The sequence below is a fragment of the Euprymna scolopes genome, chromosome 12 (assembly GCF_053919585.1).
Source record: "Euprymna scolopes isolate OS-2025 chromosome 12, ASM5391958v1, whole genome shotgun sequence".
Taxonomy (NCBI): Eukaryota; Metazoa; Mollusca; class Cephalopoda; order Sepiida; family Sepiolidae; genus Euprymna; species Euprymna scolopes.
The window spans coordinates 24,613,713-24,640,428 of record NC_136493.1 but is presented as its reverse complement, the minus strand read 5'-3'; the positions used below and the strand labels follow the sequence as shown (position 1 = coordinate 24,640,428).

Sequence of the window (26,716 nt, the reverse complement as noted above, 5' to 3'; positions counted from 1 at the left end):
TTTGGAAATGAACAGCTGTTGTTCAGATAGCGTTTTACTTTATAGATTTCATAATTTGTTTTTCGCATTTAGGTATTGCCAATAACTTTGGACAGCTTTGTTTTGGAATTATATTATTAGAAACTAGCGGGTTGCCTGGCATTGCCCGTCCGTAAAATTAATGCAGATTTCTCATTTATTATAAGCAAAAATATCGTTCCTTTATAAAAACAAATGAAGTAAAAAAGAAAAAAAAAAGAAAAAAAAAGAAAAAAAAACGTAAAAAAACTGAGTATTGTTTTTTTTTTAAACAGTTCACAAAAAACAATAAAAAAAAAAACATAGTACTCAAGCTGAGACCGAAACCAAAACCTAAAGACAGTGGGTCAAGTACGATAACCATTAGGCCAGATTGACACGATCTTTAAAAAGTGTTTTCCAAACTTACTTATTCCTAACATAAGGAATCTGTCATGTTTCATGACCGTGCATACGCAGTCATGAAACAGTTGACAAACAGAAAAAAAAAAAATCCAATGACCGCCAAGTACCAATTTCTTAATTTTGACCCCTTAGCAGCTTTTTTTCCGGATGAAAACCGATTAAAAAGTTTTCCAGATGTCTGTATACCCTATATATAAAATTTCAAGTCTGTAGATAAAAAATTCGTTGAGTATATAGGTTGAGAAGTGTCGTCACACACACACACACACACACACATTCTCACTTTTATAGATATGTTTAGTTTGCATAAAATGAAAAAAAAAAAAAAAGAAAAAGACAGTTAAGAAGTAATCATGTTGCTTTTTAACTGTGAAATGCATTATGGTCTCATAATAATTATTTTATTTTGTTTATATATCAGCAACGTTTTTATTACATTACTATTAATCTGTAGGAAAAAATATCTATACCTGCTAAAAAAAAAAAAGAAAAAAAAAAGTCCATCTGTTCTTGCTGTAAGTAAACAATGCAATAAGTAGTTATAAGTTGGGTAACTTTTTCTTTTAACAAGGAAGTCAGCACTTATCAAGGCCTAAACTCTCACTCGAGGATAAGGGTTAATAAGTGCACAAAGTGATCATCAGTGGTAGATGTTGGGTAGAATTAAATTAATTAACTTGTTTACATTGGACTTGAAGATGACCACATTGAAATCAGCTGGGAAGCAGGCCAGCGGAACAAAGTTCCACAGGCGGGTGGTTATAGGAAAAAAACTTTGTTCATGGAATTTGTGTTTAGATTTAGGAACAGATAGAGAGTGGGGGAAATTGTTGGTAATGGTTGTAGAATTTTGTGAAAACTATGCAGAGATGGGAGGGGGGGTCGTAGATTGAAGCTCAGACAAGCACCTGCCATGGAAGTAACTTGTAATGTATACAGGGTATGGTCTGACCATACTCATATTAAAGAAATTAGCGTATTACTTTTTTACTCCTCGAAACTAGATTAATCATAACTGATATGCTACTCAAGATTGTATCAGGAAAGGGGTGTGAGTGTATACAATTAGTTGAACACAAGTCATTATTATACCCACTATGTTATTGCCACAAATATATGAGAGCTGTTCCAAAAGTAATGCTTCCTATTTTTTCACGGATCAGATGGGATTACAAATTGCGTTGTTATGGAGCATTCATAATCTGAAAATTTTATCTCTCCGTTGCATATATTGATAGTGTTACACTCTAAGAAAGCAACCCCTGTCATGGACGTGCGTCAGAAGCAGAGATGTATCATGGATTTTCTAGAAAAGTGCATTGAGAATGGTGGTGACTATGTAGAAAAATAAATTCTGGAGCACAAAAGGTTGTTCATTTTAATGGCATCACTCACGTCTTTGTGGCTCTTCAACTTTTTGAGTTAAAAAAATAGGAGGCTTTACTTTTGGAACGACCCTTGTATAATTAATTTTGCTAAGATAATGTTTTAATATCCGTTCATAAAATTATAAGATGTTCTATAGACGGATGGTTTGTGTTAGTGTTGAGATGTTTAATAGGAATCGGAAAAGTTGGAATTTTTTGGCGTATCAGAATCAGTATTGAAAAAAATTGTGCCTATATTCCGATGCCAAAAACGATTCCGTTAATTATTTTTTTTTATTTGATTTTGTTTTTAAAAAAGTCTTCCACTGCAGGTAGTAATGATAAAATAATAAATATTTATTGATTTAAACTTCAAATAAAACTAAAATCGATAGATCACCCTACCACACAAATATGTTTTTACGTGTGAGAATATATATGCACATTTGACAGGTATTTTTACGGTAATCGAGACAAAATAACTATTTTATTGTTATATATTTAGAGATTTATAAAGAATCGGAATCTGTAATTGTATTGGAATCGTCTCATAACCAGTTTGTAGATTAATTTGTTTTGTAGCCATATGTGTTATAAACATGTAAAGGTTTTTGGATAAGAGTAAAGTGTAGTATCTGTTCTGGTACAACATTTCATTATTATTATTTTTTTTTTTTTTGTTTTCAATCGTTAAATGCTAGGTCTTTCTAGAGTTAGTCAATTTTTATTTTTGTCCCAAACCAGAGTGCCACTTTTTGGGAGTCTGGTTTTCGTCACATTAAAAACTGATTAACTGCCCTCGAAGAAGGGGAGAGGCACATAGCTAGACATACCTTGCCTTTCAGATTAAAGTGAAACCAGAAATAATGGCAGCTGAAGGATCAGTTCAAATTGCCTATTGCTTCTGCATTTGGGCCTAACGACTAGACGCAGATTTAAACCTCAAGCAAAGAAGTACTATTGTATAAATACTGACTGTTATTTCAGCATGTTATTCTTGATAAAGTTTTTAATTGGAGTGGATATCGAATCGTATTTATCTCTTTTTACTTAAATTAATCTATTTTTCTTATTCGCTATCTGAATATTTGTTACCGGATTATGATCTTCTAAATGTACCTAAATTGGTATATCTTTCTTTAAAAACCTGAACTGCTTAGCATAAAATATTTTTTTTTTAGTTAAATATTAATTTCTTAAACAACAAATAATGTAATATGATTTATGGTTCGCACTTTTACAAAATGCACTCTGATGACTGTGGCTTTTGTAATCAAACAACTTATTAAATCAACAAAGTTTTATTTACATTACAGTGATTATATGACTAGTGAGAGAGTTCGATTCAGTATGGATTGGTTGTTTTTGTTTTATGGCATATCAACTCTTTTCAGGTTATTTAATGCCGAATCCAGTTATTTTGAAGAAGAATTAATAGAATATATTTTTTTTCCGAGTTGATTTCTATTTAACCCATACTTGGGACCCTAACAGGTACTACCGCTCTAAGTCAGAGTGGACCTGGGAGCAATAGCAATTAAAGGGTGGCTCCACACTCCCCAAAGCCCGCAAGCTGGGGCCTCACCATCAGATATAGTTTAAGGTCATATCTAGGACCGTTCAGTATGGAAGTGTGTTGCATTTTAAGGGTTTGGGCAATGGTCCTGTTTTTAGAACTTGGACAGTAGAGCACAGGAGTTGTACAGCAATGCATCTCCGATCTCGCTAGTTGAACATTGTGTCACTTTCAGACATGATTGAAGGCTCCTATCGTTCTTGGGATTTGTACACAACTGCCCAACTAGTAGATGGTCGGCAATATAAAAAAGAAAACTGGTTTTCATCAAACTAGGGCAACAGTTTTATCGTTCCACCCTGTATTTAAATGATTTGGTTGCCGTGCTTTACAGCACATCAACCATTTTAGATTTTAGTCATTCTTGTAAAAGTTTTTGTTTTTTAAGTTATTTATATTTTCAAGTATTAATTCATTGCGTTTGGTTTGGTTGTTTTGTTTTGAGGCATATCAACCCTATTCCGGTTAGCTGAATCCAGTAATTTTTTTTTTTTTTTTTTTTTTACATAGGCATCACCACATTATCAAGGCCAAGAGGCCACTCAAGGATAAGGGTTAAAGAGTGTACAGTAGAAATTGGACAATATAGTAATCATTAGTAATGAAAATTTGGTAAATTTGATAACTTATATGGAACGGCTCATCAAGAACTTATTTACTTTAGACTTGAAGACAACCATATTGTAGTCAGCCGGAAAGGAGGAAAACGGAAGACAATTCCACAGGCGTGCAGTTCTAAGAAAGAAGCTTTGTTCATGGAATCTACGTTTAGGTTTAGGCACAGATAAAGAGTGGGGGGAATTATTGATAGTGTTTACAGCTAGACGAGTGTTTCTTGTGAAAGTTTGGCGAGGGGGGACCATAGATTGAAGCTCAGTCGAACACTTTCCATGGAAATAACGATACATCAGAGACAAACTCGCAACATCTCTTCTGTGAGATAGAGGTTGCAAGGAGGAGAAAAGGACATCTCCTACGAGGCTACGAAGTCTATTTTGAACTCTATCAAGGCAGGACAAGTCCTTTCTAGCAGCTCCTGCCCAGATGTGGCAACAGTATTCCATCCTTGTAATGTAATATTGTCATTTATATAATTTATGGTTTGCACTTTTACAAAATGTGTACCATAGTATATACACTGATAACCGTGGTTTTTGATATCAAACAACAACTTGTTAAATCAACAAAGTATTATTTACATTACAGTGATAATATGACAAGCGAGAGAGTTTGAGTTGGTGCGTGAATGGTGTGTGGTTGTTGGTGCAGTGATGACAGATGTGTATCAGCCGGCTTGTCTCTTTCTCTATCTTTGACTTACTGCCTTTGTTTACGACTTATATTGACATCCCCCACATTCCTTGATCGGAATCTTTTTACTTATTTTGACCTTCGATTTAAAATTTCGATTGTTTATTGTTCTGCACTTTTAACAATTCCAATCCAGTAAAAATATTTTCTCTCATTATTTCATGATATCGATTCTTCGCTCAGAATGTAGGGTTGACGTCATTGTCAGCAATCCGATTTACATCTGGTTTTGCCCAGATCCAATATTTTCCGGCGTTGTCGGTCACCCATGTAACACTATTAATATGTATCATTATAAAGATAGGTATATTTATATATCAGGTGGGTGCTAAAGAGTTTTTGCTGGTTTGTAGAAGGAGGTATTTTAAACTATTGTTATTAAACATATCACCTTGAAGAAACTATATGGAATTTCTAATTGTAACCTTTATTTAATCTATGGGGATGGATTGTTCTCGTTTCATCAATCATGACCAGATAAAAGTGTTAGTTAATTATTATTATATTCTTAATTATTATTACTTGCAGTAAGGGTTGAACCTCCAACCTTCAAAAGATTAAACAGAAGATTTTTTATTCAAGGACCAATCAATTATTGTTCATTTTTCAACAACGATTTTTTTGTTAAAATATGTTAGTTTTCATAATGACAATAAAAGCAGTATATGGAGTGGTACTCAACAAGTCATAGGTACATTTAGTATCAGATCGATGCAAAAGTTTTTGTCTCCTTGTAAAAGAGTCATTTTAAACCAATTTATTTTATTTTATGCATATAACTATTACTTAAACATATTACCATGATTAATTTCTTTGTCTTTCAAATTATTAAAGCATCATTCATATTTTTATGCAATATTCTCAACCAGGTTGACCTAAAAATAATCTTTTTTAGTCAACAGAAAGGGAATCGTCTTCCATCATGATAATGCTCATCCTCACACAGAACTACTGACCAAAAGTCTCTTAGGAGAATTTGGTTGGAAAATCTTTCCCCATCCTGCATATTCTAGGTCCCTTGAATTATCACTTATTTCTATAAAACCATTAACATTACGAGAGGGTATTGAACATGAGTTAAATTCATATTTCACACCAAATTTAAAGAATCTACAAACTCGTTGAGAGATAGAATCAAGTCATAGATAGCAAAAGTCGTTATTATGAATAAAGATTTTCAAAAACTTTTCAAAAAAGTTTTTAACTTTCAAGATGATCCATAGCATAGTCGGTAATATACTCAGTAAAATTCAGTTGTAAGTTACACTTCTCTGGAGGTTGAAGGTTCAATCCTCAGTGCAGGGTGACACTCAAAATACAGTTATAAATTACTTAGGACCTTTACCCAGTCATGGCTGATGGAACAAGAACATGTTACTTCCATGGATTAAATAAAGGGTTCCGTTCGAAATTCCATGCAGATTCCAGAGTATTAGCGAAAAATTCCATAGTTTGATACGGTATATTTGAAGAAGGTTGGAGATCACTGAACAGTAGTCCGAATAATGCACATAATATGAATTATCAATCCTTATCTAAAAAAAAAAAAAAAAGCCAGAAACATCTTGTCAATATTTTGTTTACTTTTTAAAATTTTTTTTTGCATTTCACTCAAATAAGGCACAGTGTTACTTTGAAGTAGGGGTCTACTATATGGGACATAATTTTCAGGGATACTATGTAGGAAGTTGAGCAGCAAGATGTCTGTTTACATTACATTTGAATTTCTGCATGTCAGTAGAATCAAGGAAGCACGAACCCGGAAGGGAATTCCAAAGTCTAGCAGTCCTAGGGAAGAAACTATTAGAATAGAAGGCTTTCTAGCATCTAGGGATTTCTACTGTGTAGGGGTGGGATTTTGCTGCTTGTCAGGTTTATTGGGGGTTATTTATGTCAAGGGAGGATAAGGGCTTGTAGTTTGTCAGACTACCTAACATTAAAATACTTGTAAAACAGGCAGAGGAATGCAATAATTCGTCAATAAGACAATGGTTGAAGCCTAGTTGATAGTGTGGGACCTATCAGGTTAGTGACTCTCTTTTGAACCCTGTCTAAGAATGGTAGACTAGTGGTAGATGCACCAGCCCAAATGTGGCAACAATACTACATACATGGGCGAATGGTGGCCTTGTAGAGGTACAGGATACTCTCAGGCGTAGTCACTTTCTGCAGTTGGTGTCGAAGGTCGAATGTCTAAGGTCGAACGGCACTTGTAGGAAAGCTATGATTAACTAAATAAATAATCCAAATAAAAATTATGAAATATTAAATCGGCAAAAGATTTTGCACCAGTCCAATAATTCTGAAACACTTGATAAGAATAATTTATTCATTTTTTTTTGTTTATTATATCTATTCTTGAATCTCATAGGATTACAAGGATAATTGGTGTCAGCAACGCTGGAATCTGATTTAGTGATTCAAGCGTTATTATTCGTTAAACATTTCAATTGATATAAGAAAACTGAATATCAATCATATTATGAATCAATGAATATAAATGTTGTTTCCCTATCTGACGAAATATTTCAAAAGGTGGAACGATAAAATTGTCATAATAGAAAAGACGTGATGATTTCATTTCCGTTTGATGAAAAACACTTTTTTTTTTTGGATGTTGTTGCAGACCATCTAAATAGTTGGCCAGTTGTGTACAAATCCAAGAAGTGATAGGAGCCTTTTATCATGTCTAAAAGTGACGTAATGTTCAACGAGCAAGATTGGAGATGCGCCACTGTACAACTCATGCTCTCTACCGATCCAAGTTATGACAACAGGACCATTGCCAACAACCTCAAAATGCAAATCTGGACAGTTCAATGCTTGAGGGAATAGCTTAATGAAGTTTCCGGCCACGGTTATGGTTTTTGGTGTGGTTTCAAGTGAGGGCCACATCATGCCACCTCACATCTTTGAAGTCAGCTTGAAAGTCAACACCAAAGTGTAGTTGCTGAAGAGTGTGGTGATATTCTGGTGCAATCAGATGGCCGCTGGCAAACCCCGAGTGTGGCAGGAGGAGTCAGCACCGGCCCACAAGTCCAAAGAGACCCAGGGTTGGCTTTAGAAGGCTACAACTTTGTACCCTTCTTTCACTGACACCTCCCCTCCTCCCCTGACCTGAACCCGCTGGACTACTTTGTTGGTCATATATCAAGAACATCACAAACATGACCTCCCACAACACCACAGCCAGCCTGATTGCCGCCATCTGCCGAGTTTTCTGTCAAGCTCCTGTCGGCGCTTGTGGAAAATGTATGCTCTCGGTTCTGAGGCAGTGATCGAGGCTGAAGGCGGCTACGTTGAAAAGATATCAGCTCTACCACATAATCAAGTTACCTGAATTAATTTTTTCGGTAAAAGTTTTCAAATAAAGCTGTAGTGTTGTTTTCTTTAGGGCGACAAATTTATCGTTCCATCCTGTATATAAATAAAACTAGATGTACGTTTGTGTGTAAATATTTAACCGATAAACTCTTAAACTACTGGTCACATAACACTGAAGATAACAGGAAATAGTAATCCTACACCAAAGATGGCTTATAACAAGTAAAATCTTTGTTTGGATGGATGAATAATGTGTACACACACACACACACACACACACACACACACACACACACACACATCAGCAAGTTGAAATACAAAATATCCATTTCAACTTGCCAATATATTCCTATCTTCAATTCATTTCTTCAACTCGTTTAATGTTAAATCTTTCTTATCTAGCTCTTGAAAGCTACATCTGTAGGAAATGAAGCTGGAGGGCTAAATGTTTCAGTTTCAATTCTAGCCGATGTCAACCAATTCATTAAGAAAAAAACAAAAACTTTTAAATCAGTGCTATATATTAGGTACAATATAATATTCAATAGAGTATTGGCCCTGTAATAATAAATATGAAAGTTGTATGAATTAAAATAAATTTAAGCATATTTTATGACATGGCAATTGCTTAATATAAAAACACACACAGACATATATATATATATATATATATATATATATATATATATATATATATATATATATATATATATATATGTCTTGGAAGTTTTTAACCTTTAAAACTGTACAAAAAAATATATTATTCGTTAGAAAACCATTTAGCCAGTAAGTCATTCAATCACCTGCAATATATATGTATGTGTGTGTATATATATATATATATATATTATTTCTCTATTTGGCTTTATAAATGTTAATTTCAATTAATTCTTGCAGTGGTTGTATCGTTCCTTGCTAATGGAGTTAAAGGTGGCTTCGTGGTTGGGCCTGTAGGTACAAAACATTATATATATATATATATATATATATATATATATATATATATATATATATATATACATATATATATGAGTGGTATTCCAAAATAAATGCCTCCTCCTACTCCTCCTATTTCTATTTTTCGCCTGAATGGATCAGAAGGGATTGCAACTTTCATCATTATGATCACTGAATTTATGCATTCATGACCTGGAAATTTCACCTCTGTTGCAGATATTGACGGTGTCAGATTCTAAGAAAGCAAACCTTGTCATAGATATGCGTCAAAAGTAGAGATGCATCATTTAATTCCTGGCAAAAATGCATTGAGAATGGTGGTGACTATGTAGAAAAATAAAATCTTGGAGCACAAAACGTTGCTCGTTTTAATGGTACTACTCCTGTCTTTGAAGCTTTTCACCTTTTTGGTAAAAAAAAAAAAAAAAAAAAAAGAAATAGGTTTTAATTTTGGAACAACCCTCGTATTTAGTTCTAGTTCAACTGGTTAGACAGCCGAGAACTGACCACTAAATAAAAAATAAATAAATATCCTTACTGGAATTTGGAAGTAGATTAATTAATGTTGGGAGATTAAAATATATATATAAACTTTTGTTTCATTATTTTGATATTTCAAGACAAAGAGCTGGGGAAATTATGGACAGTGGTTTTTCACAAAATAATTTAATTATGAAATTAAAGTTACCGAAATTAATTTTCCGTTTCTTTGTAAACAAATTAGTCATTATTTTTCTTTTATGCCAACGCAACACTGGGTGGGGACGGCTAGTTAGATATAAAAAAAAGAACCACTTGCCCCCCCCCCCTTTAAACAATGATCCAAAAATTCCATGTTAAGAATTATTAAGTAGAACAAAGACTCTTGTTGCCTTTTAACGAGATCAACTAAGAAATTTGAACCAAATTGTTGTTCCTTTTTGTAACTTAATTACAAACACCCTTTAGTGCCACTTCAGTTTCCGGGCGATAGAGTTCAAGGTGCTTATCACTTCACTGCTACTTGTTTTTTTTTGTTTTTGTTTTTTTACCTCATCTCATATATCAAGTAAAGACGCCCTCATTTTTTTTTTCCCGTTTATAGTTTTGTTAAAAAATACTAAAAATTTTTTAATCAGTTTTAGCAAACATTGGTCTGTGTTTATAAAAACAAAACTTATTTTGAATCGATTTCATCAAATTCCATATTTAATCCAAACAGTATTTTCTCTTTGATTACTATATCATAAAGTGGATAAGCTAAATCTTCCACTGCTGGGGAGTCATCTTCTTGACATCAATGACACTGTAAAAAATAGTTTTCCTTAAGATTAAATCAAAGATGCTTATCATTCTAGTCCATTCTTTATTTTGTATAAGAAAAAAATATACAGATTAAAAATTTTATACATATTACCTCTTCTGTCAGTTATTCGATGGTGATCTATTAATTTGATTGTAAATTAAGGTATTTTCTTTACAATATTTTTATAAACATTTTTTCCCACAAAAAATAGTTACTATATACATTTCTCCAGAAAACAATATTCAGTATAAACATTTTTTTCTAAAAACAAACTATAAACATTTTTTTCAGAAGATAATACTTTTTATAAACATTTTCCATTTTTTTATCATAAGTATTATTCTTGGGGGAAAAAAGTTTATCATAAACATTTATAATAATAAATACTTATAATACTTATAAACATTTTTCCCCGAGAATAATACTTATCATAAACATTTTTTCCAGAAGAATAATACTTATCATAAACATTTTTTCCAGAAAATAATACTTATCATAAACATTTTTTCCAGAAAATACTTACATAAACATTTTTTCCAGAAAATAATACTTATCATAAATTTTATTTCCAGAAGAATAATACTTATCATAAACATTTTTTCCAGAAGAATAATACTTATCATAAACATTTTTTCCAGAGAATAATACTTATCATAAACATTTTTTCAGAGAATAATACTTATCATAATCATTTTTTTCCAGAAGAATAATACTTATAAATTTTTTATTCCAATAATAATACTTATCATAATCATTAACCTCGAGGTTACTAGATGCCGGAAAGATTTCTACTCTTACAGTTTTTTCCCTCAAACTACTAGACTTTGGAATTTCCTCTCTGTTACCTGCATCCCTGACTCTAATATGCAGAAGTGTAAATGTAATGTGAACTGACATCTCGATTATCTTCCCTAAACAGGGTCTTAAATAGTTACTCCTTATGTCTAAGTGGTGGCATGCATGATTTTGAGTGACCAGGAGTAAAAATAAATAAATAAATAAAAGGGCATTTGGTATGCAACAGATGTGCGACTGGTAATTGAAATTGGTAATTTATGTCAGTAGCCATTATGACAGTTAAACTTAAAGGATTCCAATGCAAAATGCAATTCTCTTTCTTTTACACGTCGAAACATTATATTACAAAAACACAATTATTTTTAAATCGATAATTCAAGTGTATTCGAATTTATTTTTATAGAATGTGAGAAAATAGCGTCTACTCATTCTGGGTGACACTCAAAATACAATTGTGAATTACTTAGGGCTTCTACCAAGTCGTAGCTTAATGGAATGAGAGCATGCTACCCTTGTGGATCAATTAAGGTGTTCCATTCAAAATCCTATGCAGATTCCAAAGTTTGGCATAAAGATCCCTGGGATTGACAAGATACATCTGAAGAAGGTTGGATGGACTGAAAAGTTGTGCGAATAAAACCCAAGATGAGAACAGTAGTTCGAATAATACAAATAATCCAATCTTATCTAAAAAAAAATTCAGGAACACAATAAAGTAGACGTTAAAAAATGAATTTGGGGTTGAGATGTAATTCGTCTCTATAAATCTACCATTCACCTATGAATGGAGTATTGCTGTCTCGTTTAGACTGGTGCGTCCAGAACTAGTCTCTCCTTTTTAGACAAGGTCCAAAAAAAAAAAAAAAAAAAAAAAAAAATTTAAAATTTAAAAAAATAAAAAATAAATCACCAATCACACTATCAACCAAACTCCAACCGTTATCCCATTTCTGCAATGTTGCATCCCTGTGACTGCTTTAATAGTATTTTAATATAAAGTAAAGGTATTATAATGAAAAGTTATTTGAAAGTAAATCATTTGAAATCAAAAGTAAAAACACCACAAGAACTTTCTTCTCAACTTAATATATATTGTGGTTAGTTTGCGTTTATGGTTTATGTTATGGTTAGTTAGTGTTTGTAGTTTATGTTATTAAATATTTACAATGATATATAAAGTAAAGGTATTATAATGGAAACTTATTTGAAAATACATCATTTGAAATCAAAATTAAAAACACCACAAGAACTTTCTTCTCAACCTAATAATAAAGAAAAACTTGAAAGGAATATCACATGAACCCAGGGGAAGTAAAACTGACCCCAAATTCTTATATACTTCCCAATTTTACAAAAATGTCATCAGCCCCGCAACAAAAAGATCATGAAGGGCCTAAGAGGATGGGAAGACCGAGGATGAACAACACCAAACAGATGTTTACTAAAAGAGTGCAAAGAGTCTGGAAACCTTGGGGAGGCATATTGCCATTCAAAATCCAGAAAAGACAACAAATGGTCGTTGTGAGTCAAAAATCAATGTTAACTGGCTTTTGTGATAACGTAAAATCTTTTTCAATTGTTATCAAAAGACATGGAGAGTATGGATGATTTGTTGTCACTCAGACTCCAGGGAACACCACAGTGAGGAATCACTCATGATGACCCGTGTAAAAACTCCTAGTGAGTACATAATAAAAAACATGGTTGTGAACTTACGCATATCGGAATAATCATCTACCAAAATGATCTCTTTCAGAAGATGGGGAGGCGAGCGGTCAATGATGCTATGAACTGTCCGCAAGAGAACTGACCAAGCTTCGTTGTGGAAACACACAATCACACTGGTATCTGGCAAATTCTCGTGGTATTCAATACTTTTGCATCTGGAAGAAAAACAGAGAAAACATTAGTAAAAAGGCTAACTGGACAAACAGCTTATATCTTTTGTCCCAAAAGTTTGTAAACACTTGTAAAGAATTGAATCTTTATGCAATTTTTAATTTTTTTTTTTTTTTTTTTTGCATTTGTATAGTTATAGTTATCTTTCAATTCTGGATAGCAATTGATAAAATTGATGGAGTACTGTTGCCACATATGGGCAGGAGCTGCTAGAAAGGACTTTTCCTGCCTTGATAGAGTTCAAAATAGACTTTGTAGCCTTGTAGGAGATGTCCTTTTCTCTTCCCTGCAACCTCTATCTCACAGAAGAGATGTTGCGAGTTTGTCTCTGCTTTATCATTATTTTCATGGCAAGTGCTCGATTGAGCTTCAATCTATGGTCCCCCCTTGCCAAACTTTCACAAGAAACACTCATCTAGCTGAAAACACTATCAATAATTCCCACCTCTTTATCTGTGCCTAAACCTAAACGTAGATTCCATGAACAAAGCTCCTTTCTCAGAACTGCACACCTGTGGAATTGTCTTCCGTTTTCCTGCTTCCCAGCTGACTACAATATGGTTGTCTTCAAGTCCAACGTAAACAAGTTCTTGATGAGCTGTTCCACAAATTTATCGAATTTCCATTACTAACAATTACTACATTGTCCAATTGACTACTGTACACTCTTTAACCCTTATCCTCGAGTGATCTCTGGCCTTGATAAGTGGTTATGCATATGTAAAAAAACAAAATAAATAAAATAAAAAGAGATAGATTCATCAAGAAAGTCATGTTATGCGTTTGGTTGAACTTTGAAGGAATCGTGCATTTTGAGTTGGTTCGGAATTGTTTTGCCATCAATGTTGAACTTTACTGTAAGCAAGGCTCTGATCAACTGAAAACACGCTTTGATGCGGCAGGATAATGCCAAGCCACAACCTGTGATTCTATGAAGATGATCCATGAGTCACTAAGAGCTGAGTGAGGAACAATAGATAGGAAGTAAATGTACAATGAAATAGGAAGTAGCAAGCAATGAATCTGTAGGTATTTTTAGATCAAGCCTTTTAGATTTGACAATGACAATAGAAGCTTACAGATTTGACAATGACAATACAAGCCTACAGATTTGACAATGACAATACAAGCCTACAGATTTGACAATGACAATACAAGCCTACAGATTTGACAATGACAATACAAGCCTACAGATTTGACAATGACAATACAAGCCTACAGATTTGACAATGACAATACAAGCCTACAGATTTGACAATGACAATACAAGCCTACAGATTTGACAATGACAATACAAGCCTACAGATTTGACAATGACAATACAAGCCTACAGATTTGACAATGACAATAAAAACCTACAGATTTGACAATGACAATACAAGCCTACAGATTGCAAGGGAAGGGCAGCTTCCGGGTGGCCAGGGGGTGGGGGGTGACTTCAGATACAGACACAGAGAAGACAAGAGTTGCAAACTAGATGCCGTTCGTAGCGGATGGGAGCTGATAACGACAATGGTTGGACAGTTTTTAGAGTTGACTGCGAAATAGAGATAGAGCCGGATTGCGACGTACAGACGAACATAACAACGATAGAACGGGGAGAAGACACACACACACTCCCAAGTCCAACCGTCAAATATATGTGAAACATTGGCGTTGTGTTTTTTGTGTTTGTTTTATTTTGATATTTCTACTTTGTGAACCCACGTATGTTCCCATCGACTGTCACCAGCGAGAAAATGACGATCCGGCCATAAGAAACACTGAACAAAAAATACTATGGCACACACGACGTTGAAGGTTGGCGGCTTGTCGGGGCCACACACGTCTGGTCACAACATCACCAGGAAGACCAAAGACAAGTTTGAACAGCTGGATGGCGTTGAGGTTCTGCCACAACCACCCTACAGTCCTGACTGTACTCCATCAGATTACAGCCTTTTCTGCTGCATACAACACTATCTGAAGGGTTGATTTGACTCGTTTGATGAAGTTAAGGAAGAGTGTCAAGAGTTCTTTGATTCGAAGCTGAATGGTACTTTGATCAGATCCGAAAACTTAAAGATTGATAGCAAAAAGTCTTGGAAAATGATGTTCTTTATTTTGAGCATTATTTATTTATTTTTTTTGTTCTTACTAGCATGTAAAATTTCAATTGTTCGCAAGTGTTTACCAACTTAAAGGACATCCTAATAATACAAAGAACGTTCCAAAAATAATGCCTTCTATTTTTTTTTTTTTTTGCTAGAATGGATCAGAGGGGATTGCAAAAATTTTACATTGTTATGACGACTGAACTTATGCATTCATCACCTGAAAGTTTCATCTCACTCTTGCAAATATTGACAGTGTGAGACTCTAAGAAAGCAACCTCTCATGGACATGCAGAGATGCGCCATTTAATTTCTCAATGCAGAAAAAATTGAACCAATCAACATTCATCGGCGCTTGTTAAGCATTTATGAAGCCGATACAGTTGATGTTAGCACAGCTAGGAGATGGGTTTGTTGATTTCAAAGTTGCGACAAAATGTGAGTGACACAGCATGCTCTGAATTTTTACAACCAAAGCATCAAAAGAGGCTGACAAAAGTGCATTGAGAATGGTGGTGACTATGTAGAAAAATAAATTCTGAAACACAAGAGATCACTTGTATTAAGGGTATCACTCCCATTTTTGTAGCTTTTCAACAAGGACTTGAAAACGGTCAGGTTATAGACAGCTGCGAAGCAATCTTTCAGTTAGTTTAAGGAAACAAACTTTGCTCATGGAATGTTCGTTTAGTTTTAGGCATAGATAGTGAGTACCAATCGTTGCCGCTACATTTATTCAATGTAAAAATCATAAAGTTTAACATATATTTTAATAAAACGTTCTTGCTTTATAATGAAAAATAATTGATTGGTCCTTATGCACAGAATCCTGTGTTTAGTCTTTTGAAGCTTGGAAGTTTAGTCCTTACAATAGGCGATAATAAGAAAGAATAGCATAATAATTAATAATTAACACTTCTACTCAGCTGTAATTGAGAGAACAAGAATAATCCACCCCCGTGAACTAAATAAAGGATTTAGTTTGAAATTTTATATAAGTTCCCTAGTTCAAAATAAAGATTATGAATTTGTGCATTCATTTGTTTTTGCAGACTTATCCTCATCTTCATAGTTGTTGTTGTTGGTTTTGTTCCACCATGTTTCGGCCAACTCATCCTCTGGCCTTCTTTAGGTGATTAATGGTGACATGCTAGGAATGCTGAGTATTGTAACTTATCCGCAGTAATTACTGCCTTCCATAGTTGTTGTCACACCATGTTTTATCCAACTAATCCTCTGGCCTGCTATCTTCAGACCATGCTCATCTGGAATTGTAAAGACTCACCGCCTCGATCCACTGCATCATTGGATTTATAAGACCATAAAATCAAACCTTTATCACTCTTTGGGCCCAGCATCTCTCGGCAGACAATGTTTATCTTTTTTTCCCTATTTCTTTTAAACGTTCCCTTTTATTAACGTTTTGCTCACTTCTTTCTTCTGAACTGCTGAATATCGATTACTAGTTCTTTTTACACTATTACAACAATGACCATATATTATTAGAATAATCATATTTGAAAATGAGGTTACATCAAAGAGAGGTCACTCTCATATTCTTGTCCAGAATTACCAGATTAGCCTTTTAAAGGCCAAATTTAGCAAATTTGGCCTTTTTCTAAAGCAGTTTGGCCTTCAAAAATTGTATTTTGGCCTTTTTTAAAATGTAATGCATGGACTAACACGAACGAAAGAAACAAGCAGAATATTATATAGATGAACGCAGACTGCACAATAATATGTACTTATGTACGAAGTGCCTTCAATAAGTTTCTAGACTTTTTAGTACAGACATTTAATATCGTTGTAGACTGATGAAAATTCAGTATGTTATTGCTATACATCTTATGAAATGATAGACCAATTTTTATGATTTTAGGTTCAAATGAACAGCTACAGCAGGAATTGGAATACACCCTACTAAACCTGATTGTCATAGCTGGTGAATAAAAATTGCAATCTGGACGTGAGAATACTTTAGAAGAACGATATACAATAAAATTCTGTTTTAAACTTGGAAAAAAATGCCACAGAAACGTATGGAATGCTTCAGACTGCTTTTGGACCATCTTGCATGAATTGAGCATCAGTTTTTTGAGTGGCATAAGAGATTAAAGGAAGGCAGGGAGTTTGTGAGGTATGATAAGAGGTGTGGGAAGAGTAAGGAAATCAGAACACCAGAGATGATTGGCCAAATAAAGACTTTAATGGATAAGGACCGCCGTGTGACGATAGAGGCAATAAGTGCACAGTTTGATGTCAGTGTGGGAACTGTACACACAATTATTCATGAGGAACTGAAGATGCAGAAAATTTGCGCAAGTCCACAACTCCATCCTTATCACAGACTATTTGACAAAGATTGGCACACAATACACAATTATTTGCGAGGAACTTAAGGGGTGGAAGATTTGCACAAAGTTTGTTCCAAGAGTGCTCCATACGTGTCACAGACTATTTGACCAAAATGGGCATCAGGACAGTTCCTCACCCTCCCTAAAGTTTAGACCTTGCTCCCTGTTATTGTGGGTTATTCTGTAAGCTCGAAGAAAATCTTAGAGGCTCTCTTTATGAGGCAATTGTGGAGATGAAAGAGGCTGTGACAAGGATCATTGACATGCTCATACAAAAGGACTTTCATGGACCTTCCAGAAGTTGTTTGAACTATACAACAAGTGCATTGCAGCCGGAGGAGATTACTTTGAAGATTACTCCGAAAGGGACTAGAGTTTCATGTGTGTGCTATCAATAAAAGTGCCCATAGGAAAAAAAGTCTGGAAACTTATTAAAGGCACCTCACAAGATCAATCAGAAAATAATATTGAGCTACATAGTTCAATACAAATAATAAAATCATATTATAAGAGTGATGTGGCCGAACTAACCTAGGTTATCCACTAATAGACTATTCCAATTTCAGTAAATACTGGAAGACTAAGCCGTAAGGTCTCAGTCAATTTCTGAGGAACCAAGCCAAGTCATTTGTCGGTTATGACGAACACCCCATTTATTGTATGCTTTGCAATACATCTTGTTACTTTATTTTGGCGTTCTGTTTTTCTTTGCAACCCTTAACCGGGCTATAACAGTGACAACGCCTAATTTTGAACTCACATAGGTCAATCTACTTCAAAATATACCCAGCATTCAAAAGAACTCACGACAGAAAACTGAATTAAACCAAGCAAGTGTTCAATAAAACAGAGAAAAAGAGGAAAATCAAGAACTTGCAAAAACCAAATAAGTGCATGGACATAAAAGTTTGAATTGCAAACTCGTGGAAAGTAAGAATATTTTCATATTTTTTTTTCTTCTCCTTGTTTGGCACTGTCACAACATCTTGGCGCACCCATAAATACAAAAGAAAGAGAAATACAAATTATTTGTGTTTTTTTTCTTGCGTCATTTAATAAGTGTGTCAACCAACATTTTTATTTGGCTTACTAAAAAAAAAAAAAAGAAGTACATACGGTTTTTGGATATTTTCTCCTTCGGTCAACATTTTTTGTGCTATGAAAACATTTGCTTTAAAGTAATATTGAATTTTTCTCGTGACACATTTTTTTTTTCTCTTCTATGGGAAAGAAATTCGCTTGAAATTTAAAACTATGATAAACGTTCAGTTGCAAAGTTATTGAAGGAAACAAATTGCCGTTCCTTTTCCCCCAGTATTTTACCCATCATAAAAAAAATGGAAGAACTGCTGGACCGTTTTACTCAGTGTCTTTTCAAAATAGACAATTCATCAGGTTAACAATACTAATGGAAACCCCTGGGACAATATGACCCCTTGTCTGATGTATTATTACAAGCGGGGTCCTAGGTGAGGTTTACTGACCCTTAATTACTTGTGGTGGAGTCTACCCGCGCAAGTAATCAATTGTTTTATTAAATTCTCACGATTAATACATAAGAAAATGGCAATAAAACGTTTTTCTTGCAGGTCAAAAAGAAAGAAATTTGCCCTGAACAATAAATCCCCTAAGAAGTAGAGGCTATTACAACCGCCTACGACACGTTTGATATTGATTCTCCCCAAATCACACCAGAACCACAATGTTCGGGCAGAAAAAGAAAAATCACCAAGCGGTTCATGGTCCACCCAACGAGGTAAAAAAAAAATACTACTACACCATCCAGAGTAATCAGCCTGGAAAGGAGGTCTTGTGGCGGAACTAACCTATATTACCTACTAATAGATTATTCCAATATCAATAAAAACCGGAAGACTAAGTCGTAAGGTGTTCCTATTTACAATGCCTCCCCACGGGACAGAGTTAGACACCAGAGTCGTTTTTTAACGTGGAGAAAAAGAACAAACATAAAAATTGTCTCAGTCGTAAAGGATTTCTCCTCTACTGACAGAACAAAAAAATGAAGTGTAGCATCTGAAGAACAGATGCTACACTTTGAGGTATTTATTTGCTCCCCCACTGAGCAAATTAGGCACAAGGCCGATTTTTAATGTGAGGAGTGAAGGGGAAATGGAGACCAACTCCCCGGGGAGTAGGGGAGCTGGATAGTGACAATTGGTATGAAAAGTTGCCCCTACATTGACCAAGGTCTTATATGTGGGGTTGCCCCCACATATGGTCTTTGCTTGCAGTATCTGCCGGAACAGATGGTATTTATTTGCTCCCCCACTGAGCAAATTAGGCACAAGGCCGTTTTTAATGTGAGGTAAAAACCAGCTCCCCTAAAAGGGGTCACTCTGGTTACCAAAAATAATAATTGTCCCAGTATAGAGGGTTTCCCCTCCATTGACTGGTACAAATTATCTTAAGTGCAGTATCTGCCGGAACAGATGGTATTTATTTGCTCCCCCACTGAGCAAATTAGGCACAAGGCCGTTTTTAATGTGAGGTAAAAACCAGCTCCCCTAAAAGTAGGCAAAAAGGGGGCACTCTGGTTACCAAAAATAATAATTGTCCCAGTATAGAGGGTTTCCCCTCCATTGACTGGTACAAATTATCTTAAGTGCAGCATCTGCCGGAACAGATGGTGTTTATTTGCTCCCCCACTGAGCAAATTAGGCACAAGGCCGTTTTTAATGTGAGGTAAAAACCAGCTCCCCTAAAAGTAGGCAAAAAGGGGGCACTCTGGTTACCAAAAATAATAATTGTCCCAGTATAGAGGGTTTCCCCTCCATTGACTGGTACAAATTATCTTCAGTGCAGCATCTGCCGGAACAGATACTACACTTTGATCTTGGCCTGAATCCAGTAGAATAACTCAGGTCGTTCGTTCGCTACGACGAACATCCTACCTATTGTATGCTCTGCAATACATATTATGACTTTATTTTGGCGTTCTGTTTTTCTTTGCAACCCTTAACAGGATTATAACAACGAGACAATTTTTAATTTACTTCTTTGGTCCAGCATCTCTTGGCAGACAATGTTTATCTTTTTTTCTTTTCTTTTTTATTTTTTTTGCCGTTTTTTTTATTTTTTTAATGTTTCTATTTTTTTTTACATAACGTTTTGCTCACTTCTTTCTTCGTTGAAGAACCGATGAATATCGAAATGACCGCAAGTGCCTATATCACATCATTACAACAATGACCATATATTATTATAATAATGATATTCGAAAACGAGGCTACATCAATGAAAGGTCACTCTCATATTGGCAGGATTGCCAGATTGGATCTTTTAAAGCTAAATTTTGCTAATTTGGCCTTTTTCGTAAGCACTTTGGCCTCCAAACATTGTATTTGGCCTTTTTTTAAAGCATAACGTACGGACTAACTAAGTAAGAAACAAGTAGAATATTATATCGATGAATGCAAACTGCACGATAATATGTACTTATGTATGTGCCGTTGAGAGGTTAATTTGTATTTTGCAATTCACGAGTGTGTTGTTTATTTATGTTATTTTTTTTTCACTTTATTTTTGAGTAATTGTCGAAATGTCCGTGTAATCTCCAGATGGAAGCGGCCATTATCTCGTTCCAATATCTCCACAAAATCTTGGGATTGTGAATTACGTATTCTTGTTAGAATTTAGCCATAACTTTTTCTGAAGGTGATCCCATCACAAAAGAAACTCACGTATATCGGCGTGAAATCTTTTTTCTTTTTCTTTTTTCTTTTTTTTTAAGCCAACGTTTATATTTTATGTTTACGGTGAATAAGATAAACTCATATTATCAAGATCACCTTTCGAATGTATCCACTATTTATCAATGAATTAATTTTACACGGAATCAATCGAAACAGAAATAAAAATAAGATCTACACCTGATATCTTTCTTGAAGGTTTATTATGGCCGAAATCAAGATTATCAAGAACTGTTGTAAAGAATATTAAACGCAAATTAGACTCTTTTAGTTTTTAGTTTTTTTTTTTTTCAAGCTGTGTCTACTTGGTGTTGCCCGGGATGTAGTTACGACATTTTAATTTTAATTTTTTTTTTTTTAACATTATTTTAAAACTTATACAGAAAAAGAAATAAAATTTTATTTGTAAGGGAGACAAATCTTACAATATAAAAGTGTTTACCTGACAGTGCTCGGGATGTGGTCAAACAAATTCTAAGAGAATCATACATTTGTCTGAGTATTTTTGAAAACTTATACAAAAAACGAAATAAAATTTTACTTGTAAGGGAAACACATCCTATTATATCGCTGATATAGCTGCAAGATGCACAAGTAGTAGTGAATTACTAAGTTAGAACGAGAACAAGATGACTGGCATCTTTGGAGTCTCGGTAATTGCTCAAAGCTCGAAAATAAAACAAAATAATGATAGAAATCTAACCAATAACTTTATTGGGTGGATTTCTACCTTAGCAACATGCCACTATTTGTGTTTCAAATTTAAAAATAATTTAAAACACACATAAAAAATACATATTCAGGTAGGTAGAAAAATAACTTATCTTTCCTTTGGTAACATTTATTTGTTATTACATATTTTTACTACATTTTCGGTTTGTTGTTCTTGTAAATAACCCCCCCCAATCTTTTTAAACACCTTGTATAAATATAGAACGGATCCAAATAAGATAACTTAATAAGTACTAATAAATACTCAAAAAATAATATTGTGCTACATAGTTCAATACAAACATAAAATCAGATTGTAAGAGAATCTTCAATTTACTATTTGGATCTAGTATCTCTTGGCAGACAATGTTCTTCGTTTATTGTCCAGTTTTATTTTTGTTTTTTTCAAATGTTCTTTTACGTTTCACTCACTTCTGTTTTTGGTGAAAAACCGATGCACATCGAAATTACAAGTTCCTTTCTCACCCTATTATAACATTGACCGTATATTATTATTATTATTATTATTATTATGATTTTCGAAAGCAAAGCTACATTGAAGAGAGGTCACTCTCATATTCTTGTCCAGGATTGCCAGATTGGCCTTTTTAAAGTTATATTTTGCGAATTTGGCCTTTTTCTAAAGCAGTTTGGTCTTCAAAAATTGTATTTGGCCTTTTTTCAAAGCGTAATGTACGGACTAACTAAATAAAAAAAAACAAGCAGAATATTATATAGATGAATGCAGACTGCACAGTGATATGCACTTATGTACAAAGTGCCTTCAATAACTTTCTAGAGTTTTTAGTGCAGACATTTAATATTGTCGTAGCCTCATGAAAATTCAGTATGTTATTGCGATATATTTTATGAAATGACTGACCTATTTTTGTGATTTCAGGTTCAAATGAACAGCTACAGCAGGAATTGGAATACACCTTACTAAAGCCTGATTGTCACAGCTGATAAATTTCAAAAATGACATCTGGGTATGAGGACACTTTACAAGAACGATATGCAATAAAATTCTGTTTTAAACTTGGAAAAAAATGCCACAAAAACGTATGAAATGTTTCAGAATGCTTTTATACCACCTTGCATGAATCGAGCCTCAGTTTTTGAGTGGCATAAGAGATTCAAGGAAGCCAGGAATTCTGTGAGGGATGATGAGAGGTGTGGGAGGAATAAGGTAGTCGGAACACTAGAGTTGATTGGCCAAATAAAGAATTTAATGGTTAAAGACCGTCGTGTTTACAGAGATAATAAGTACACAGTTTGATGTCAGTGTGGGAACTGTACACACAATTATTTGCAAGAAACTGAAGATACGGAAGATCTACACAAAGTTTGTCCCAAGTGTACTCCATACATGTCACAGACTATTTGAAAAAGATGGGCATCATGACAGTTCCTCACTCTCCATATAGTCCAGACTTAGCTCCCTGCCACTGTTGGTTATTCCCTAAGCTCAAGGAAAACCTTAGAGGTTGTCGTTCTGGGACACTTGAGGAGATGAAAGAGGCTGTGATGAGGGTCATTGACATGTCCACGAGAGGACTTTCATGGGTCCTTCCAGAAGTTGTTGAAACGAAACAACAAGTGCATTGCAGCCGGAGGAGATTACTTTGAAGAAGACTAGAGTTTCATGTGTGTACTATCAATAAAAGTGCCTATATGAAAAAAGTCTGGAAACTTATTGAAGGCCCCTCGTATGTACCTTTTGAGGAGTTAATTTGTATTTTGCAATTCATGAGTGTTTTTCTTTTATTCATTTTCTAATATTCTTTTCACCTTATATTCTTGAGTAATTGTCGAAATGTCCGTGTAATCTCCAGATGGAAGCGGCCATTAACTCGTTCCAATATCTCCACAAAATCTTGGGATTGTGAATTACGTATTCCTGTTAGAATTTAGCCATAACTTTTTCTGAAGGTGATCCCATCACAAAAGAAATTCACGTATATCGGCGTGAAATCTTTTTTCTTTTTCTTTTTTTTTTTTTTAAGCCAACGTTTATATTTTATGTTTACGGTGAATAAGATAAAATCATTTTATCAAGATCACCTTTCGAATGTATCCACTATTTATCAATGAATTAATTTTACACGGAATCAATCGAAACAGAAATAAAAATAAGATCTACAACTGATATCTTTCTTGAAGGTTAATTATGGCCGAAATCAAGATTATCAAGAACTGTTGTAAAGAATATTAAACGCAAATTAGACTCTTAGTTTTTTTTTTTTTTAGTTTTTTTTTTTCAAGCTGTGTCTACTTGGTGTTGCCTAGGATGTAGGAAAGTCATTTTAATTTTTATTTGTTTGAACATTATTTTAAACCTTATACAGAAAAATAAATGCAATTTTAATTGTATGCATCTTACTATATAAAAGTGTTCCCCTCTCAGTGCTCGAAATGCGGTCAAGTGAATTTTAAGAGAATCATACATTTATCTGGGTATTTTTGAAAACTTATACAAAAAACGAAATAAAATTTTAGTTGTAAGGGAGACAAATCCTACTATATATTTTATTTGTTTGAACATTATTTTAAAACTTATACAGAAAAAGAAATAACATTTTATTTGTTTAAGCGATACAGGTCCTCTGTAAATGTGCGTACCTGGCATTGTCCGTGATGTGGTAAAGTCATTTTAAGAGAATCATATATTTATATATTATTTTTATATTCTGGAATTCTTTTAAATGAGGCTTCATAATTTGTGCATTCATTTTTTTTCGGACAGTTATCCTCATCTTCATAGTTTCGGCCAACTCATCCTCTGAATCAGAGATTCACGCCTCTATCCACTGCACCATGGGCACCTGCACAGTGGATAGAGGTGTTGAGTCTCTAATTGCAGGTGAGAATTGTCTGAAGATAGTGGTTTCAATCCTACCCAAAGCAGACAAGAGGATTAGTTGGCGAAAGCGAAGCGAAGCGAAGAAACAACAACAACAACCACCACCACCACCACCACCACCACCTATCTATCTATCTATCTATCTATCTATCTATCTATCTATCTATCTATCTATCTATAAAAGGCAGTAATTAATGGGGATACAGCTACAATGCTCAACATTCCAATCCCATCGTGGTTAACCACCTGAAGAAGGCCAGAGGATGAGTTGGCCGAAACGTGGTGAAAAAACAACTATGAAGATGAGGATAACAGTCCACAAAAAAAATGAATATAATCATATATTTGTTTGGGTATTTTTTTAAAAACTTATACAGAAAAAATAAATAAAATGTTGCTTCTAAGGGAGACAAATCCTGACATATAGATGCGTCTACCCGGCGTTGCCCAGGATGCAGTTAAGTGAATTTTAAGAGAATCATATATTTATCTGGGTATTTTTTAAACTTATACACAAAATAAATAAATAAAAAAAAAATAAATAAAAAAAAAAAATAAAAAAAAAATAAAATAACAAATAAAGTCGTAAGGGAGATAAATCCTCCTATATAGCTGATATTGCTGCAAGGTACACAAATCGTAGTGAGTTACTAAGTTAGAACGAGAACAAAGTGACAGGCATGAGAATCCTCTTTGGAGTCTCGATAATCGCTTAAAGCTCCAAAAATAAAAATACTGAAAGAAACCCAAACAATAACTGTCACCGTGACATTTATTGGGCAGGTTTATAACTTAACACGCCACTGCTTGTGTGTCAAACTTAAAAGCGCTTTAAAATAAGTTAAAACACATGAAAAATAATATATCCAGGTAGATAGAAAAGTAATTTATCTTGCCTTTGGTATTATTTATTTCTTATTACATATTTTTTACCACTTTTTCGGTTTGCTGTTATAGTAATATATATATATATATATATATATATATATATATATATATATATATATATATATATATATATATATATATATATATATATACACCCCCTGGTCCGGGCCCTTCGGGGCCTGGGCAACAAGTGTCAAGCAAAGACCATATGTGGGGGCAACCCCACATACAAGACCTTGGTCAATGTAGGAGGGGCAACCCTTCATACCAATTGTCACTATCCAGCTCCCCTACTCCTCGGGGAGTTGGTCCCCATTTCCCCTTCACTCCTCACATTAAAAATCGGCCTTGTGCCTAATTTGCTCGGTGGGGGAACACATAAATATCCATATATAACCCCCCCCCCAATTTTTAAACACATTGTATAGTATGTTTTTTTTTTTTTTTGTTAGTTAAAAGTTGAAATTTGGTTCTTGATTAAAATCTGACATGTGTCATAAAAAAAAAATGAATGGAAAGTAACAAAAAAATGGTCATAAATCTAGCCACGAAAGCAACAGCTTGCTCGGTGTCTTAATCCTGCATGCGCGCGTATACACAGAGCAAGGGAAACAATCTCGTTTTGTTTGCTAAGAAAAACAAACAAAAAACAAAAACAAAAAAACTTGTGTTTACAGGCAGCCATAACTGTCAGCAATATCAATTTGCCAACATAAGCCGCTAAGTAAACTGTTAACGCCAAAGCAACGAAAATAACTGAAATTAACAAATGTCGCATGGAAATGATTTGTAACGAAGCGGGTTTATTCGCACAACACACACACACACACACATATATATATATATATATGATACTTGTACAGTTTAATCAAGACATTAAAAATTGAAAATCCGTTGTGAACTGAAGATCTCCGAAAAAAAATTTCACTTAATTTGATCGAGTAGTTTTTTTTTTTTTTTTTTTTTACAGCGGAAAAAAAAAACGTTGGGTTTGTATTACTGTACACATAGATTCGAAAAAGTTGTCACAAAACAAATATAGAACAAATAAATGTTATCAAAGGCAAGATAAGTTACTTTTCTGCCAAACTGGATATGTTTTTAGTGTTTATATTTAATGTAACATGTTTATTCAGCTCGAAAAACAAAGTGTTTAC

At 34.1% G+C, this 26,716-nt stretch overlaps 1 protein-coding gene across 6 annotated transcripts in view; it reads right to left on the bottom strand.

The window, feature by feature from the left end:
* The window catches only part of LOC145291201 (polypeptide N-acetylgalactosaminyltransferase 5-like), a 568,917-nt gene that overhangs the window by 155,807 nt on the left and 386,394 nt on the right, over positions 1-26,716 (bottom strand). For all 6 annotated transcript variants that reach the window (XM_080136781.1, XM_080136784.1, XM_080136785.1 and 3 more), the window contains exon 5: positions 12,758-12,924. In XM_080136781.1, the coding sequence (XP_079992907.1) occupies positions 12,758-12,924 (167 nt within the window). The remainder of the gene's footprint in view (positions 1-12,757; positions 12,925-26,716) is intronic.